Below are 17269 nucleotides of genomic sequence, written 5' to 3'. Positions count from 1 at the left end.
ATATCTTTTAAAATATTTTGTATAATGTTCATAACCACAGAGATGGAGTGATCTGAGCGTCAGAGGAAACCAGAGGGAACCAGAGGAGACCAGAGGAAACCAGAGGAAACCAGAGGGAACCAGAGGAACCCAGAGGAGACCAGAGGAAACCAGAGGAAACCAGAGGAACCAAGAGGAACCCAGAGGAGACCAGAGGAAACCAGAGGAAACCAGAGGAAAACAGAGGAAACCAGAGGAGACCAGAGGAACCCAGAGGAAACCAGAGGAACCCAGAGGAAACAAGAGGAACCAAGAGGAACCCAGAGGAGACCAGAGGAAACCAGAGGAAACCAGAGGAACCCAGAGGAAACAAGAGGAACCAAGAGGAACCCAGAGGAGACCAGAGGAAACCAGAGGAAACCAGAGGAAACCAGAGGAGACCAGAGGAACCCAGAGGAAACCAGAGGAACCCAGAGGAACTCAGAGGAACCCAGAGGAGACCAGCGGAAACCAGAGGAACCAAGAGGACCCCAGAGGAACCCAGAGGAGACCAGAGGAAACCAGAGGAACCAAGATGAACCCAGAGGAAACAAGAGGAGACCAGAGGAAACCCTCTGAACTCTGCAGAAGAAACATTCCTCCAGTGTGTATGTTGGTCTCATAAAGTTTGATGCTAACAGCTGCTAATGTTAGCATCAATCACAAATATTTGTAAATGTCCTGTTTAAATAGCTTATTCATTATGAACATTCGTGTCACATCTTTGGATTATATATCGATTAAAAGAAATTCTTAAAAAACTATTTCTGTAATTTTAATTTTGGTTTGATTAAATGTTCTATTACAGTGAGGGTGACGTGTCTTCTCGTTTCAGAGGGAAGATGGAGGGAAGACGGAGGGAGGACAGAGGGAGGAGAGGACAGACAGAGCAGAAGAAGAAGAACTTGTGGCCGTCTAATGAGGCGTGGAAATGTTATCAGTGATGGGACTAATTATTTCCTCCGCTTCGTTAAGAGGCAAAGCTAATCCTGTTAGCACGGAGGAAGCAGAGGATAGATGGAGCTATGTGAGGAGAAATGGAGGACAGGACAGATGTAGTGAAAAAAAGAAGGTGAAGAAATGAAAAGATGATGAAAAAGAGTGGACGAAGGATGTGAGGGGCAGTTTTGGGTGAAAGGTAGGAGGGATGGAAAGATGGATGGAATGTGAGGAGGTCAAATAAAGATGTAGATGGAAGGAGGAGACAGGGAGAAGAGGGTGAAAGAGAGGATGGAAGGATTGACAGAGATGGAGAGCAGTGTAGGATGGACTGATGGAAGAGATGGATGGATGAAAGAAAATGTGAAAAATTAATCAAGATGAAAATGTGTGGAAAAGACGAGGAAGAGATGGAGACAACACGGAGTTGAAGCGATAGAAGAAAGATGAAGGGAAATGGAGAGATAGAAGAAAGATGGGGTGAAGACAGATGGAGGTGTGGAAAGAGGTGATGGGATGGAAGAAAGACAGATGAAGAGAGATGGAGGGTTAAAAGACAGATTATTAAAGGCATTGAGAGAGGAGGAGGAGGAATGAAAGAAAGATCGAGAACATGAATAAAGAGATGAAGGAATAGAAGAAAAGACGTGTACAGCAGCTCTCTCCCTCCACCGCTCGTTTACTTTCCAATTAATGCAGCAGGAAGTCGTTAGTGTGGCCACAGCGGCACTTCCTGTCCTGATTAGAGCTTTTTAAACCTCCGCTCTGTTTCTTCTGATCTTTGAGCTTCATGGAGACAAATTGGTTGTTAGCAGAGTGTCGCTGTGCCGAGCTGCTGCTGCGACTCTTTCTTCTTTTCAAAAATATTAATTCTGTGATCAACATAAAACTAAAGTAGAGAAACATTCATCTAAAGTCCCTCTGGTTTTTAAACTTTACTGTACACATAGCAGCACATGAAGCATGTGTATATCTAAAATGAGGCTCTGAGCTTCACTGCCAGCTGTCCTCAGATGTTAGAGCTCAGTATCTCTTGCCTGTGGAAGCTGTGACCTTCGGGCGGGAGCAGGATGAGAGGTCACGTTCAAATCAAACACTTTCCATCTTCTCAGAAACATTCAAGTCCCCGGGCCGGAGCAGATCAAAGGTCGCGGAGCAGACAGATCCAGAAGGGTTTGAGAAAAGTAAAAGTCCTGATCTCTGGAGGTTTCAAGTGAAAGCTGTGAACTGACTTTAGATCCATTGCACTTCTGTCCGTCCTGGGAAAGGGATCCCTCAAAGGGGCCTCTCTGAGGTTTCTATGTATTTTTACCTGTTAACAGGTTTTTAGTAGTTTGTCCTGACTCTTGCTGAGGGTTAAGGACAGAGGAGGTCACACCCTGTTAAAGCCCTATGAGATGAATTGTAATTTGTGAATATGGGCTATACAAATACAATTTGATTGATTGATTGATTGATTGAGATCCATGGAGTCCGAGTGGATCCGGGTTCAGACCCGGACCTGAGCTCCATGTTCAGATGGCTGCTTTGAACCAAGGGTCCAGCCATCGGGATGTGACCCATTGGATTGTGAGATGCTTTGTTTTGCATTTTGAAGCCTTTAGTTTGACATCTTGCTATTTTGAAACCAGAAGTAAATATATTTGCAGGAGCGTGGGGGGGGGGGAGAATGTCTGACAGAGAGCTCAAGGACACGCCCACTTGCACCTGCAACCTGCAACCACTGGACGTACCAGCTGTCAATCATTTAGAGTCTACGTTTATCTCTATTTACAGTCTGTGGTTTGAACAGAACAATAACAGGTCTGATCAAATAAAAAGTCTCTTGCTCTTCAACATGAAGCTTCAACAATCATATCAATGATTTGAATCTCGGTTCAAATTTCTTCAGATTCATTCATTTTTCTCGTTTCTGAAACAACTTCAGAAAACAGTTTCTTTTTCTCTCACTGCTACAGAACGAGCGACTGATCCGAGCTGATGTGTGAGAGTGTGTGAGAGAGATCAGCTGTGTGTGTGTGCATACACTTACTGAACGTGTGCATGTTGGTGCACTTGGAACTGACTTTGGCAGCATCTTCTGTTTGCTTGTGTGTGTGTGATTGTGTGTGTGTGTGTGTTGGCGTGTGTGTGTGATTGCCCCGGTGCCTTATCTCTCCCAGTCGCAGGCTGTGAAGCCCCTCGGTACATTCCACCAGCTCTGAACACACTGCCAGCTGGCACGCACACGCACACACACACACAGACACACACTCACTAGCCTCACACAACCCTGCATTTGGCCCCCACACATCTCAGGATCCACCCGAGGCGTCCAGCTACGCAGGATGGAGAGAGAGAATGAGGGCAGAGACGACTGGAGAGAGAGGAGAAGAGAAAGAAACGAGCACATTCACACTGAGATGGAGGAAGAAATGAAAAAGTGAATAAAAGGACAGGAAGAATAAACTACTAATACACAACCAACAGCTGTGAGAAGGCCGGTCAGGTGGATCACAGGGAAGCAGCGTCAGTTTTACTAAACAGCAAAAGTCATCTCAACGCCCGGATATAACTGTGTCATAAAAACAAGTAGGAAGCAAGAAAGACAGATTCCACCTTAACAAACACTCACGTGCTGATCAAAGCAGACGTACACTCCTTAGAATCATGATCTCTGACCTGTGACCTCAGTGTGTGTGTGTGTGTGTGTGTGTGTGTGTGTGTGTGTGTGTGTGCACAGCAGTAGGAGGTGAAAGCAGCAGGCAGTCTCAAAATCTGAAGCAGACCATGTTTGTTGTTAGAAGAAGAAGAAGAAAGGAGCGACGGGGAAGAGGATGGGAGAAGCTGGGGGTGAGGAGAGGGGGATGATGAAGAGGAGGATGAAGTGGGAGAGGAAGGGGGAAAGGGAGAGGGTGAAACAAGAGAAATAGTGGGAAAAAGAGATGAAGAGGGAATGAAGCTGAATGAAAAGAGAGGGATGAATAAGTTGAAGAAAATTAACAATTAAAAGAGACAGATAAAAAGAGATTAATACAAATAAGAGCAGGGGAAGAAAAATAAAGAGAGGAAGAAGAATATAAAGAGTGAAAGGGAAGAGGGTGAGGAGGAAGAAGAGAAGAAAGGTACAGAGGACGGTGATGGAAGAGTGAGATGAAGAGAAGAGGTAAAAACACAAATCAGTGAGTAGAGGGGGATGAAAAGGAGGAGGAGGAGGAAGTACCCTGCAGGAGGTGCAGAGGGGAGGAGGGGAGGAGGGGAGGAGGTGAGGAGGGGAGGAGGGTCCAGGCTGCGTCCATCTTGACTTCATCAAGGTTGTTGTGGCTCGGAGAGAAGCCATGTTGAGTCAGGTGTGTGTGTGAGTGGGGGGGGGGTCTCAGTCCGTCTCAGTCAGTCTCATCGTGTCTCAGTGTGTCTCAGAGTGTCTCAGTGTGTCTCAGTCCGTCTCAGTCAGTCTCATCGTGTCTCAGTGTGTCTCAGTCAGTCTCATTCTGTCTCAGAGTGTCTCAGTGTGTCTCAGTGTGTCTCAGAGTGTCTCAGTGTGTCTCAGTGTGTCTCAGTCTGTCTCAGTCCGTCTCAGCCAGTCTCAGTGTGTCTCAGAGTGTCTCAGTCCGTCTCAGTCAGTCTCATCGTGTCTCAGTGTGTCTCAGTCTGTCTCATTCTGTCTCAGTCAGTCTCAGTGTGTCTCAGAGTGTCTCAGTCTGTCTCAGTCCGTCTCAGTCAGTCTCAGTGTGTCTCAGTGTGTCTCAGTCTGTCTCAGTGTGTCTCAGTCAGTCTCATCGTGTCTCAGTGTGTCTCATTCTGTCTCAGTGTGTCTCAGTGTGTCTCAGTCTGTCTCAGTGTGTCTCAGTCAGTCTCATCGTGTCTCAGTGTGTCTCAGTCTGTCTCATTCTGTCTCAGTCAGTCTCAGTCTGTCTCAGAGTGTCTCAGTCTGTCTCAGTCCGTCTCAGTCAGTCTCAGTCTGTCTCAGTGTGTCTCAGTCAGTCTCATCGTGTCTCAGTCTGTCTCAGTCTGTCTCAGTCTGTCTCAGTGTGTCTCAGTCAGTCTCATCGTGTCTCAGTGTGTCTCAGTCTGTCTCATTCTGTCTCAGTCAGTCTCAGTGTGTCTCAGAGTGTCTCAGTCTGTCTCAGTCCGTCTCAGTCAGTCTCATCGTGTCTCAGTCCGTCTCAGTCTGTCTCAGTCTGTCTCAGTCTGTCTCAGTCAGTCTCAGTGTGTCTCAGTCCGTCTCAGTCTGTCTCAGTGTGTCTCAGAGTGTCTCAGTGTGTCTCAGTCTGTCTCAGTGTGTCTCAGAGTGTCTCAGTGTGTCTCAGTCTGTCTCAGTCAGTCTCAGTGTGTCTCAGTGTGTCTCAGTCTGTCTCATTCTGTGAGACAGACGAGTCCACACAGACTCGTCTCTACGTGTCCACACTGCCGGCTGCTGTCAGCCCGATGAGCCGCTACAATCCATCACCTCCTGCCGCCCGTCATCGCCTCCTAATCTCCTGACACCTCCTGTGTTGTCCCAGAAGTCGCTCCGGAGCAGTGATTTCTGGGAAACGGAGTCCGGCGGGCGTGTTGACAGAGACGTGTCAACAAGCGAGATGTTCACTGTGGCCGACACGCAGGAATTCACTGAGCTGCTGCTGCTCGGGTTCACACTCAGAACCAGAGGATCCATACAAGAGAAGATCCGGAAGGTGAAGAACATGTGTGGACGGATACTGGAGGTAAATCATCTCACGGGGGGGGGGGGGGGGGATTCAGCTGCAGAGCTCAAACTGTCTGTCATCGGCACTGATTCTTCTCTGGGTGTAAGACAACGCTCTCAACACACACACACACTCACTCAGACAGACACACACCTGCATATCTTCACGTCTCATTAAACAGAGTGGAGCTGGATCAGGTGATGACGGACCTCCTGCTGTTTGTGTTCGAGTCTGACCCTCACACCTGCAGCCTCCACTGGAGTCAGTGGCTCGCCCGACTCCCAGGGTGCGTTCAGGAACAACAGGAAGACAAGTTTTAAATGTTCATGTGACTCACACCGGACACGCACTGATGTGACTTACTGTTAAATACATATTGTGACAAGGCTGTAGTTTACACACAAACGTAAAATTTGGACAATCATTCATGTCTTGTTGAAAACTTAAAAAAAAACGTTAGGATCAAGACATTTTATTATAAGAGACTAACAATTCTGAACCTTCCTGCTCCTCAAAAGCACAACCATCAGTGTGAGAGTGTGTGAGTGTGTGTGTGTGTGTCCATGTCACACTCTACAGCCTGGCAGCCACATTGAAATCCTCCTCCTCCTCCTCCTCCTACTCCTCTTCTTCCTCCTCCTCTTCCTCCTCCTCTTCCTCTTCCTCTTCCTCTTCCTCTTCCTCCTCCTCCTCCTCCTCCTCCTCTTCCTCCTCCTCTTCCTCCTTCCTCCTTCCTCCTCCTCTTCCTCTTGAGTGGAATCAACAAGTCATTTCATCCTCACACCTTCTAGTTCTCTGAAGGCTCCGTTCACACGGGTCCACCTCAACATAGAACAAGTTGAAATTTGCACAAACCAATCAACAAAGTGTGTATGTACTCAAAACAATACACACACCAAAACATACACAAACATGTAAACAGAGACACAAGAACAAGGCCAACAAAGAGACAGCGCTCAGCTCGGTGTGAGCACAACGTGGTGGCTGGATCGGCTGGCACGGTGACACACACACACACAAACACACACACACACACGTTCACACACACATGTGGCCGACCCTCAGGGCGTCCTGTCACAGCTGATCTGAGGCCACAGTGTCAGAAACACAAACCTGCTTCAAATTGGATTACCAGCCCTGCTCTGAAGACGTGTGTGTGTGTGTGTGTGTGTGTGTGTGTGTGTGTGTGTGTATGGACATCTCCACCTTTGTCGTCGTCCCTGAAGCTCAGAGCGACTCCCAAATAAAGTTTAGTCCTTTGTTGTGTGTGTGTGTGTGTGTTCAGTTTCATTGTCATATTACATTTACCTCTGAATGTGTGTTTTCACTTGCCAGGCCAGTGGGTCATTCATGTGTGTGTGTGTTTGTGTGTGTGTGTGTGTGTCCTCTCTCTGAGCTCCAGTTTCATTTCTTCAGGACTTTTTCCGGGGGCAGAAGTGAGGAGTTGGTATCGGCAGTAGCTCATCAGACTACATTAAAGATTAAAGATTAAGATGCATTTATTCGTCCCAAACACATGCACAGACATGCACAGACACACTCATGCAGGTAGGGAAATGTAACCTCTGCTTTTGACCCATCTGGTGCAGGACACACAGAGCAGTGAGCGACCATGTACGGCGCTCGGGGAGCAGATGTTGGGGGAGTAAGGTGCCTTGCTCAGGGGCACTAGACAGGGTAGGGAGACTCTTGGATGTTTGGACAGATCAATCCAGGTTCGTCTTTTGTTGTCTCTCCGTGGAGTCGAACCAGAGACGAACCAGAGACCTTCTCTGCCCATAGTCCAAGTTTCTGCCACTAGACCACTGCCATGAGCCTCAGCTGCTGCAGAAGAAGAGGCCAGCAGTTTCAAACAGAAACCAGTTCAAACAGAAACCAGTTCATCAGCTGTCCTCAGTCCCTCAGTTGAACCAGGTTTGATCTTTTAACAAAGTGTTTTCTAACATGTTCATCAAATCCCTCTGTGAGTCAGACAGTTCACATCTTACTGCCTGACAGCGGAGATCAGGTTCGAGGGAGGAAAGTGTTCGACCTGCACTTTGGACGAGCCGGGGATCGAACCGCCGACTTTACTATCAGCAGATAAAATACTACTTAGCCAAACACACACACATACACACACAAACATGCACACACATGTGGAAACAGTGTTGAAGGAGCTCTGTACGCATCCATGAGACTGAAGGAGGCACGTAATCAACCTGTGTGTGTGTGTGGGTGTGTGTGTGTGTGTGTGTGTGTGTGTGTGTGTGTGTGTGTGTGTGAGTGAGTGAGTGAGTGAGTGTGTACTGCCGTGCATGTATGTATTTTACATTCATTTAAACATGTGTGTGTTTGTGTCCATGTGGCGAGGGAGGCATATGGGTCAGGTACCCTGGGACGGCGAAGGAGCAGCTGGCAATGTGTGTTTATGTGTGTGTGTGTGTGTGTGGGTATGTGTGTGTGTCTTTTTAACGTCCTTGTTATTTAGATCTTTTCCTGAGGGCGGAGCAGGACACCAAAGGTCGGGGCGTCATCACAATCGTGACAAATCAGTCATTTTAATAATTTTTGCTTCTTAAAAAGGTCGTAATTCTGTTTCAGCTTCTACTGAAGATAAAACTGAGTGAAACCAGAATCACACTGTACAACATCAGTGTGAAACCGGACTGTGTGAATCTGGTCGGGAAGAAGTGGACCCATGATGATGTTCATGTCAAATCTCAGCAGTGTTGGAAAAGGGAGGAGGAGAAAAGTACAAACAGACAACTTCAGCCAATCAGAAGAGTCTATGACCACAAGGAACTGTTGAGGTAATGACTGTGAAAGCAAGATGTTTACTTGAAGGAGCTCCAACCAACGGTTCAGCTTCTTTTACTGCGAGGACACACACAGCATTTACCTCTTTGTGGAATTATTCTCTGGGAAATATTTGATGTATCAAAACCAAACTTTCGTGAGTTCTTCTCTGACTCGACGACTTCCTTCCAATGAAATGCGATCTGTTGTTTTTGTGCCATGTTGCTGACAAACAAACAAACACACAAACAAACCAAAGAAGAGCTGAACAGGGGTGAAAACTATAACCTCCTTGGTTTGGGTAAACTGTCGGAGGACTTTTCTCTCGTCTCGAGTTTCCTTCAACACGACCTGAAGCCTGATTTCCGAGGGACATGGCGGTGGAGGGGAGGGATCACCATGTCCCTCCAGACTCCGGGCCCTGATCTCCCTGGAGCAGATAAGCTGCAGAACAGAGTCTACTTCTTGAATCAGTGCAGCAACCTTGACTTGAAGTGAAGGAAGAAGAAGCCAAGAGCATGGCCTCGTCCCACAGAGCGACCTTTCCCCCGACCGAGAGACAGAGTCCCCACGAGAGCACTCCAAGCCCGAGGGAGAGGAACAGAGCAGTAAGGACAGAGATTGACGGACAGGCCAACGCTCTGGAGACGTTTTTAAACCTGATTCTCCACGCTGCCGGATCAGTGAAGGGCGAGCAAACTGCTCTCAGAGCCTCTTCATGAAAGTCACTGGTTCGTCTTTGTTCTGAACCAAAAGTCTCTCTCGTCAAGTCGGTCGTGCTCTGAAACCATCCATGTGTTTGTCATCATCACTATCCCCGACCCTCTGTTCACTGGCATTTGGCAAATAATGAAAATATATAACAAAAACAAGGCAATGAAAGTTATTCATTGTTATTTTCAGGCAGGACGTTCGTATGAGAGCAACAGAAATAAAGAGTTAACGTGACGCAGAGCAGAAGAACAACGACCAGCTGAGAGGAGACGAGGAACTCGAAACCATGAGAGGAGCTGATTCTGTCTCACGGTCGTGACTCGTGTCCCCACAACTAACTGTGTCTCATCCAGTCTCATACTCAACTCTGAAGAACCACGAGGTGCAGGGACCCCCCCCCCCCCCCCCAGTCAGGTGACGGGGTTCATGAACCAATCCAACCATCATCTGACAACGAGAGAGCATCCATGGGTTCTAACCCCGCCCCCACAGTTACATTACGTAAAACCAAGGGTTTATCGATTTCAATTAAAAACAGCTTCATGTTGTTGTCTGTTCATCTCCATCCCATTCACACACACACACACCCTCACAGACACAAAAAAAACACACACACACATACTCCCTCAGCTGTAAGAGAACAGTGGCAGAGTGTGATGGGAGACAATTAGAGAGGACACGTCAACACACACATGAACAGACAGAGTGATGTGCAAAACCCTGAGGGTGTGTGTGTGTGTGTCTGTGTGTTTGTTTGTGGCCATGCGTGGGTGTGTGTTTGTGTTGATATAGGGCGTGGGGTCCAAACATGCAGAAAACAGACGTGTAACATCTCACACACACTTGTTAACAAACACATACACACAGCTGAGGTAATTGTTTACTTGCAAGTGTGTGTGTGTGTGTTGATTGGATGGGGGGGGGTTATGCACATCGTTGTCATCAGTTACTTTAGAAGAAGAAGAAGAAGAAGAAGAAGAAGAAGAAGAAGAAGAAGAAGAAGAAGAAGAAGAAGAAGAAGAAGAAGAAGAAGAAGAAGAAGAAGAAAGGTCTGAGTCAGATTGAAGTTTCTCTGTGTTCATACCAGAGAGACGGAGACAGAGGAAGAGGAGGAGGTCACTTCATATTATCAGAGTGTGAAGAGCAGCTCCACTAAATCACAGAGGAAACACAACTTTCCACTTCTGTTACACAACGACAACGTGTCGTCATAAACAGCGTTTGATTCCCTCCAAGAGGATGAAACACAACATCTCACATGCACCTGAGGCTAAAACGCCAAGTGTCCGTGTGTCTCAGGCCACAAGAAGAAAGACACACAGACACACACACACGGGCACACACGGGCACACACGGGCACACACGGGCACACACAGGCACACACACATGGGCATTCATTGAACAACATTTCACTATCAGCATGATTGTAATATATGAAAACTTAGATTTACAAAATAAATAATTGTGTGTTTATATTCTAAATATAAAAGGTTAATTATATAACTTCAAGATCCAAATATTTTCTTCATTTATTTTTATTGTTAGTTCCGTGCTGTTGTCACGTAACATGTCGTGTGTTACATGTTCCTGTGCTGGATGCGTGTTGATCATAGCGTCCGGATGTGATGACCTTGTCCTACTTGGCGATTGATGAGTGGCGCCTGAGGCCACAGCTGATTGGCTGTCAATAAGCTATTAGGACAACAGGGACAGAGAGAGAGTGGGGAGGGGACAGAGTGATGGAGAGGTGGAGGGACACTGAGGACCGACGGGGAGGAACGCTGCACTACATAAATGTCCTCACCTGAACTTTCAGAACATAACTTCTCCTTCTGCTAGTTGTATATGAATACTTGTGCACAAACGCACAACAGCAAATCCCTTGTACGTGTAACCTACTTGGTAATAAATGGTCTAAAGTCCAGCTGCCGCCCCCTAGAGGCTGGAATGTTGATTGCTTGAGGTTCTTGAACGAGGTGAAATGTTTTTTTTGTCAAATAGAATTTCTTCAACGAGAGGAAAACGTTGATCTTCCAAACGGCCTCATGTTTTCCCTCCATCATTAGAGGGCGTTACCCACCTGCTAGCTTGCTAACATGTTAGCCTCTCTGGCTTCTACACTCCAACAACAGAGCTATTAACAGCCTCCATGTTGTTCTCAGTGTACGTGACTAACTGATCTCCACCTTCTTATCCAGCTCTATTGCTAATGTTAGCATTAGCAGCTGCTCACTGATAAGGACAAGCTCTTTACTCACCATGTTCCGTCTCTAGCTGCTAACGTGCTAACCAGCTAGCCCCAGCACCTTTAAGCCTCTGGTTCATCAGCTCAGGTTGTGATGAACAGGGTTCATTATGTACATGAGTGTTGCTGATTTGTTGCCCTTTAAAAAGGTCATTGTGGAGAAATTCAGTGTGTGGTCACATGTATCCTGAAGCACTACACACACACAAACACACACACACTCACAGATACAAACACACTCACAAAATACACAGACACACATAAAGAGGAAAAGAATGGTGAAATACCAAAATTAAAGATTCTGTATTGAGCTGCTATGATCGATGTATTTGACACTGACAAATACACAATCACAGCTCAGTAGCCTCGAGGGCACAGTCCTACACACACACACACACAAACACACATCAACACAAACACGTGGCTTGGTGACAGGTTGCCAGATGCCTCAGGCTAAATCCAGAAATAAAGACAATAGAATAAACAGGAGTGTGTTTGTGTGTGCGTGTGTATGTGTGTGTGTGTATATGTGTGCGTGTGTGTGTGACTGTGTGTAACCTCAGGGCTGCCAAGCACAAAAATCTGTAGGAATCACCTGACAGACCAGGGGAGGGTTTGTGTGCTGTTGTGTATCCAAGTGTGTGTAGATGTCGGTGTGTGTTTGCGTGTATTTGTGTGGGTGTGTGTGACTAGAACAATTAATACCAGTTAGCCGTGCGGCTGTAGTTTAATGAGGGAACAGGCCCGTCGGTGCGCAGGCAGCTGCATTAATTGCAGCCAACAGGAACAGTTTTCTCATTTAAATATGCAAATAAACACATTTGTTACAGTTAATGAGACAGAAATAAAAAATTGAAGCTGTGAGCTTCCTCAAGTTCTCAGAGTTTCACTCTCCTGACGCCGTTTGTTCACCTTTCCTTGGTTTGCTCACGCCCCCCGGGGTCAGGGAGGGTTTCAGGGGAGCTGCAGTCTATCAGGCTCGATGAGCCGGTGAGTTGATGAGGTTAAATATTTAGAAGGTTCATGAAAGTTTAACGTGGAGCTTCACACTCCTGAGGCTGATCTGATGTGATCCACGAGGCTGTTCTGTTCATGTCGAGTGACAGAAAACAGTGAGAGGTGCAGCAGAGAGAGCACAGAGGATGAACGTCCATTAACCAGTTCACTGCATGTAGCTGAAGATTCAAGAACCTGGAGCTCAGAGAATCCAACCAGTTCATCGACCTGGAACCAGAACCAAGTCTGGGAACAAGAGGAGGTTCCAGATCTTCTGGTGATGAGGGTCGACTGGTGTGGATGAGCTGTAAACAACAACCCTGATCTTTCCACAGCAGAGTTCATACGTCATGTCCGGCCTCCTGCTGCTCTACAGGCTCCGCCCCTGCTGCTCTACAGACTCCGCCCCTCGCCTGATGTTCCCCACATGGTCCTGTTGATGTGAACCAGTCGACCCGACAACCTGCTGCTGCTTCACAGGAGGAAAATGAACTCTGGGACATTTTCAGACCCAATCTGGACATTTTCTGAAGATCAAGTCTGCAAAAGGCTAAAGAGAAAGTATCTGCAGAACCACATGACCAATCAGAGGCCACCGCAGAGACACCGTGGCCACCGCCGCCGCTCAGACCTCATTCCCATGGATCAACATCACAAGCACCACCGACAGAAGACAGGCCGCCTCAATCAACTGGTTTACAGCTCGCTCAGCACTGTGACGACAAAGCCACACACACACACACACACACACACACACACACACACACTCACTCTCTGCGGTCTCTAACACAAACACAGCTTCCTGTCGGAGGCTGGGGGGGGGGGGGGGGGGGGGGGTTCAGACCTGGTCCAGCTCCAGGTGAGCAAACACAACTAATTTCTACAAATAAACAGTGGAGATGCAGTTTGGACGAACTGATTAACCAGATCAGCCCAGAACACCAGCACTGGTCCAGATGTGTGGAGTTCAGGCTGTTGATGAAACATCGACTCCCTGGGGGGCGGGGGTGGGGCGGGGGGGTCAAACACCTCAGTGACACGGACACTCTTCAGTCTCCTCACATCTGCTACCATCAGGAACTCCTCAGTTCATCTGCTCCTTCATCTCCATCAGACGTGATGTAGAAACACTTTAAACATGAAGTTACAAACTGGTTCTTCTCATGTAGTGAATCCTGTTGTTGTGTTGTTGTTTTGATGTGTTGATGTGTTCAGTTCCATCAGTACCTGTGTGTGTCCTTGGAGAGGATCCTCACATGGGACTGAGTTTATTCACTGATCACTAAGTTTCTATTCAAATGAACCAGTTGTTAAACAACATGTTAGACAACAGAGTTCCTCCTCTGTCCCAGTTTGTTATGTTTCCTTTCTAACCACAGTTTCTCCCAGTTTGCTGTGGGACCGGACCAGCCCAACACGTGGGGGGTTCTGACCTCAGTCTCACTAATCACATATGACTTCACCAACTGACAGTGTCACATGACCTGGAGTGAAAAGAGGAGGAAACATAACCAGTCGTAGGAAATTGAGCCAAATTAAAAAACTAAAACACCCAAAAGGGTTCAAATTGAGGAAGTGATGAACATGTAAACTGGAACAAGAACTGAATATTCTACTAGCAACTCATGTAAACATCTTAATCAGAATCATGTCACATTCATTCAGGACAATAATCAGAGTTCTGTCCATGAACACTCAGAGTCTGGGCTCACCACAGCCCTCGTGTCCCTGTGAGAGGAGATCTCTGGTGAAGGAGTGAAGCCGTTAAATCAGGTGACCGCCTCATCGCGGCTGACGCTCACTGCCGTCCACGTGTTGTGTTTCTGATAAACATCTCCAGCTCTAGTGTGTGAAGATGAGCATCCGACCACAGTGACATGAGAAGATGAGAGTGTTTCTACGTTTATAGTATCACAAGCCAAGCTTCGTATGATTTGGAGAAACACGAGTCAGAGCAAAGGAGCTGGACCAGGACGGATTGTTGGAATGTTACTGACGAACCGTGTGTGTTGTTGTTCGTGTTCATGACTCATCGAGATTCTTTATAGAAAATGAAGAATCACAACGTTAAGGAGAGAAAAACCAAACACTGCACTTCTGCCCAAACAATACAGAAAATACAAATGATCAGCTTCAGTCAAGGCCTTGGAGAAAGCTCACACCTGGGTGTGTGTCTGTGTGTGTGTGTAGTTGGGATAAACACACTAAATACTGTCAGTTCTGTTTGTCCTTTAACGACCGACTCAGTGTGTTGCCAGAAATCTCTCTCTCTCTCTCTCTCTCCCACACACACACACACACAGACACACACTTGGCTGTAATTTGAAGAGTGCTGTATAAGGAATGAATGAAAGAGTGGAAAGTGGCCTGTGACGGTTAAGGTCGATTCAAACTCCTGCTGGAAACAAGCCAACACACACACACACACAGACACACGCAGAGGCAAACTGCTGCAGCTCAAAGAGAAACCACACGGATCCAGTCGTCATTATATTAAAGGATCATTTCACTCTTTCTTCAAACTGCTGTCATGTTGATTAAACATCCGGGTCTTTCACTTCTCTGGAACTCGTGGGGTTTATGATGTAAACGATGCTTTGTGTAGAAACACAACAAGTCACAACAAACACACACCAGCGGGATCTGGATCAGACTCTACGAGCAGATGAGCACTGAGTCTCGGTCCAGAAGGAGAAGCTCTTACCTCTTCGGTTCTGGATCTTCACTGTCACCTCGGCGGGCTCCCGCAGGTTGCTCGCCAGGTACAGACGTCCCGAGTCCCGCTCGATCTGGACCGGGGAGTCCGCGTCGGACATCACCTTGAACCACCGCTGCTGGAACCTCTGGTCCGGCACCGTGAACACCAGGTCCCCGACTCGGACGTGGTCCGGAACAGTCACTGTGTAGGTCAGCTCCTCGGAGAGAGCCCGGGGCCTCCGCCTGCTGGGTCGGTGCCGGTGGACGTTAACGCGCAGGAGCACCGGGTCACCGACCTGCTCCACATCCCCGCCGTCCTTCACGTACAGGCGGAGCGTCACCTGACGGACCCCCCGCAGCGACCCGGCCAGCCTCACCTGCCCGGTCAGCGGAACCACGCGGAGCAGCTGAGAATCCGGTGACGCGTAAAAGGTCACGAGACCATTCTGCTCTGCGTCGCCGTCCTTTGCGTCGAACCGGGCCAGCTCGGTACCGACTGGCGTCAACTCGTCCACTTCGACGGTCAAGTTCCCGCTGGTGAACCGGGGGATGTTGTCGTTCCTGTCCAACACCTCCACCTGGACAGCCGCCGGTCTCCTCAGGCACCGCGGGGGCAGATGCACCCTCAGCTCGTACATCGCTATGAACTCCCGGTCCAGGACTTTGGCGGACACCAGACCCAGGTGGCCCCGGTGGTCCCGGGGGCCCCGATGGCGAACAAGCTGAAAATCCGACGCATAGTCCCCCTTCAGGCTGGCATTGAGGTCCGCTCCGGGGCAGCTGCCGGCTTCGAGCGCTAAGGTCACCCCGTGCACCGGCGTCCCGGCCGGGGAGTTCTCTGATATTTGGCCGAAGTATCGCGCTGGATGCCCGCGCTGCGCGGACAGACTCCCCGCTGAGACGTGGAGCAGGAGCAGGTGGAGGAGGAGGTGGAGGAGGAGGTTGTGACGAGGACCCGGTTCGTTCGCAGCTTTGCTCATGTTTCCATCAAACCCGTCTCAGGGGCAGAAGACAGCGACGTGTCCGCCACAGCCACAGGACCCGGGGACGATCCGCCTCCAGCGGACCGGTGCGTAAAAAGGTCCAAAAGTTCCCTGATGCAGGACTTAAATGATCCGTCCGTTTTACACCCTTCACTTCAAATAGGTCCAGTTCAGGTCCGCAATGTGAAGAGGAGCTGGAAGTTCACCCAGTGCGTGAAGACATAAACACCAGTCACAGGTCGAGTCCTGCAGTTAACTCATGCTTCATCAAACAGAACAAGAGAATCAGACTTTTCTTCTCCGTTAAAAAACAGTGACAGCAGAAGAAGTGATGTTCAGATAATATTCAGAGCTCAGGTCAGATGTTCCCCGGACAGAGGAGGAGGAGAGGAGGAGGAGGAGGAGGATGCACCAAGCTGATCCAGAGAGTCTCCACCGGAGGGGGAGGAAGGACCAGACTGAAGAGCGCAACACCCAGCAGCCTCCATGTGGCTCCGTCAGCACCGCCCACCGAGGAGGACACGGGCCAATCAGAGAGCAGGGGAGGGACTGAGTGACAGGTCTCAAGCCTGAGAGAGCGAGAGTGAGAAAGAGAGAGGAGTGAGAGAGACAGAGAGAGTAGAGAGGGAGAGAGAGAGAGAGACAGAGCGAAAGAGAGAGTAGAGAGATAGAGATAGACACACACACACCAACAGAGAGGGAGAGAGAGAGACAGAGAGAGAGAGAGAGACACAATCACACACAGATGGAGAGATAGAGAGATAGAGAGAGAGAGACACACACACCAACAGAGAGGGAGAGAGAGTGAGAGATATATAATACTACCTCTGGCGTGTCTGTGATACTGCAGGTCAGTGATATACTGAACTACAGACCTGTGACAGCTGTGATCAGTCAGTCTCTGTTGACCTTTGACCTGTGTAGTTCACTTTCTCTCATTCTAACACAACCAACACATTTTTATTTGAATCAGAATCACTCAGATTCTATAAATCATTTCTCACCACTTCTCAGAGACAGATGCTGTAAATTGTCAACTTTGATTTAATATGTTCAGTGTTTGAAACGAGTTTCTCCCAAAGAAAGATAATCACCTTACGATGGAGTATTAGTGTCTCTAAAAGGGAATAAAACCAAGAGGGTCATAATATAATTACATTACATTTAGCTGACGCTTTTGTCCAAAGCGACTTACATTTTTAGAACACTCAGCATTTCTGAGGGGCCATTTT

At 48.1% G+C, this 17269-nt stretch overlaps 1 protein-coding gene across 1 annotated transcript in view; it reads right to left on the bottom strand.

Annotated features, from left to right (window-relative positions):
• si:dkey-22o22.2 (neural-cadherin) overlaps nucleotides 1-16041 on the bottom strand; it is a 78498-nt gene extending 62457 nt beyond the window's left edge. Inside the window, 1 exon segment of the mRNA XM_062398332.1 lies at nucleotides 15062-16041. Within this exon segment, the coding sequence (XP_062254316.1) occupies nucleotides 15062-16034 (973 nt within the window). The 5' untranslated portion in view covers nucleotides 16035-16041.
• Between the last annotated feature and the right edge of the window lie 1228 nt (nucleotides 16042-17269).

This window comes from Platichthys flesus, chromosome 11, assembly GCF_949316205.1.
Source record: "Platichthys flesus chromosome 11, fPlaFle2.1, whole genome shotgun sequence".
NCBI classification, from domain to species: domain Eukaryota; kingdom Metazoa; phylum Chordata; class Actinopteri; order Pleuronectiformes; family Pleuronectidae; genus Platichthys; species Platichthys flesus.
The sequence above is the reverse complement of the archived record's forward strand: the minus strand, read 5'-3'. Positions and strand labels throughout refer to the sequence as shown.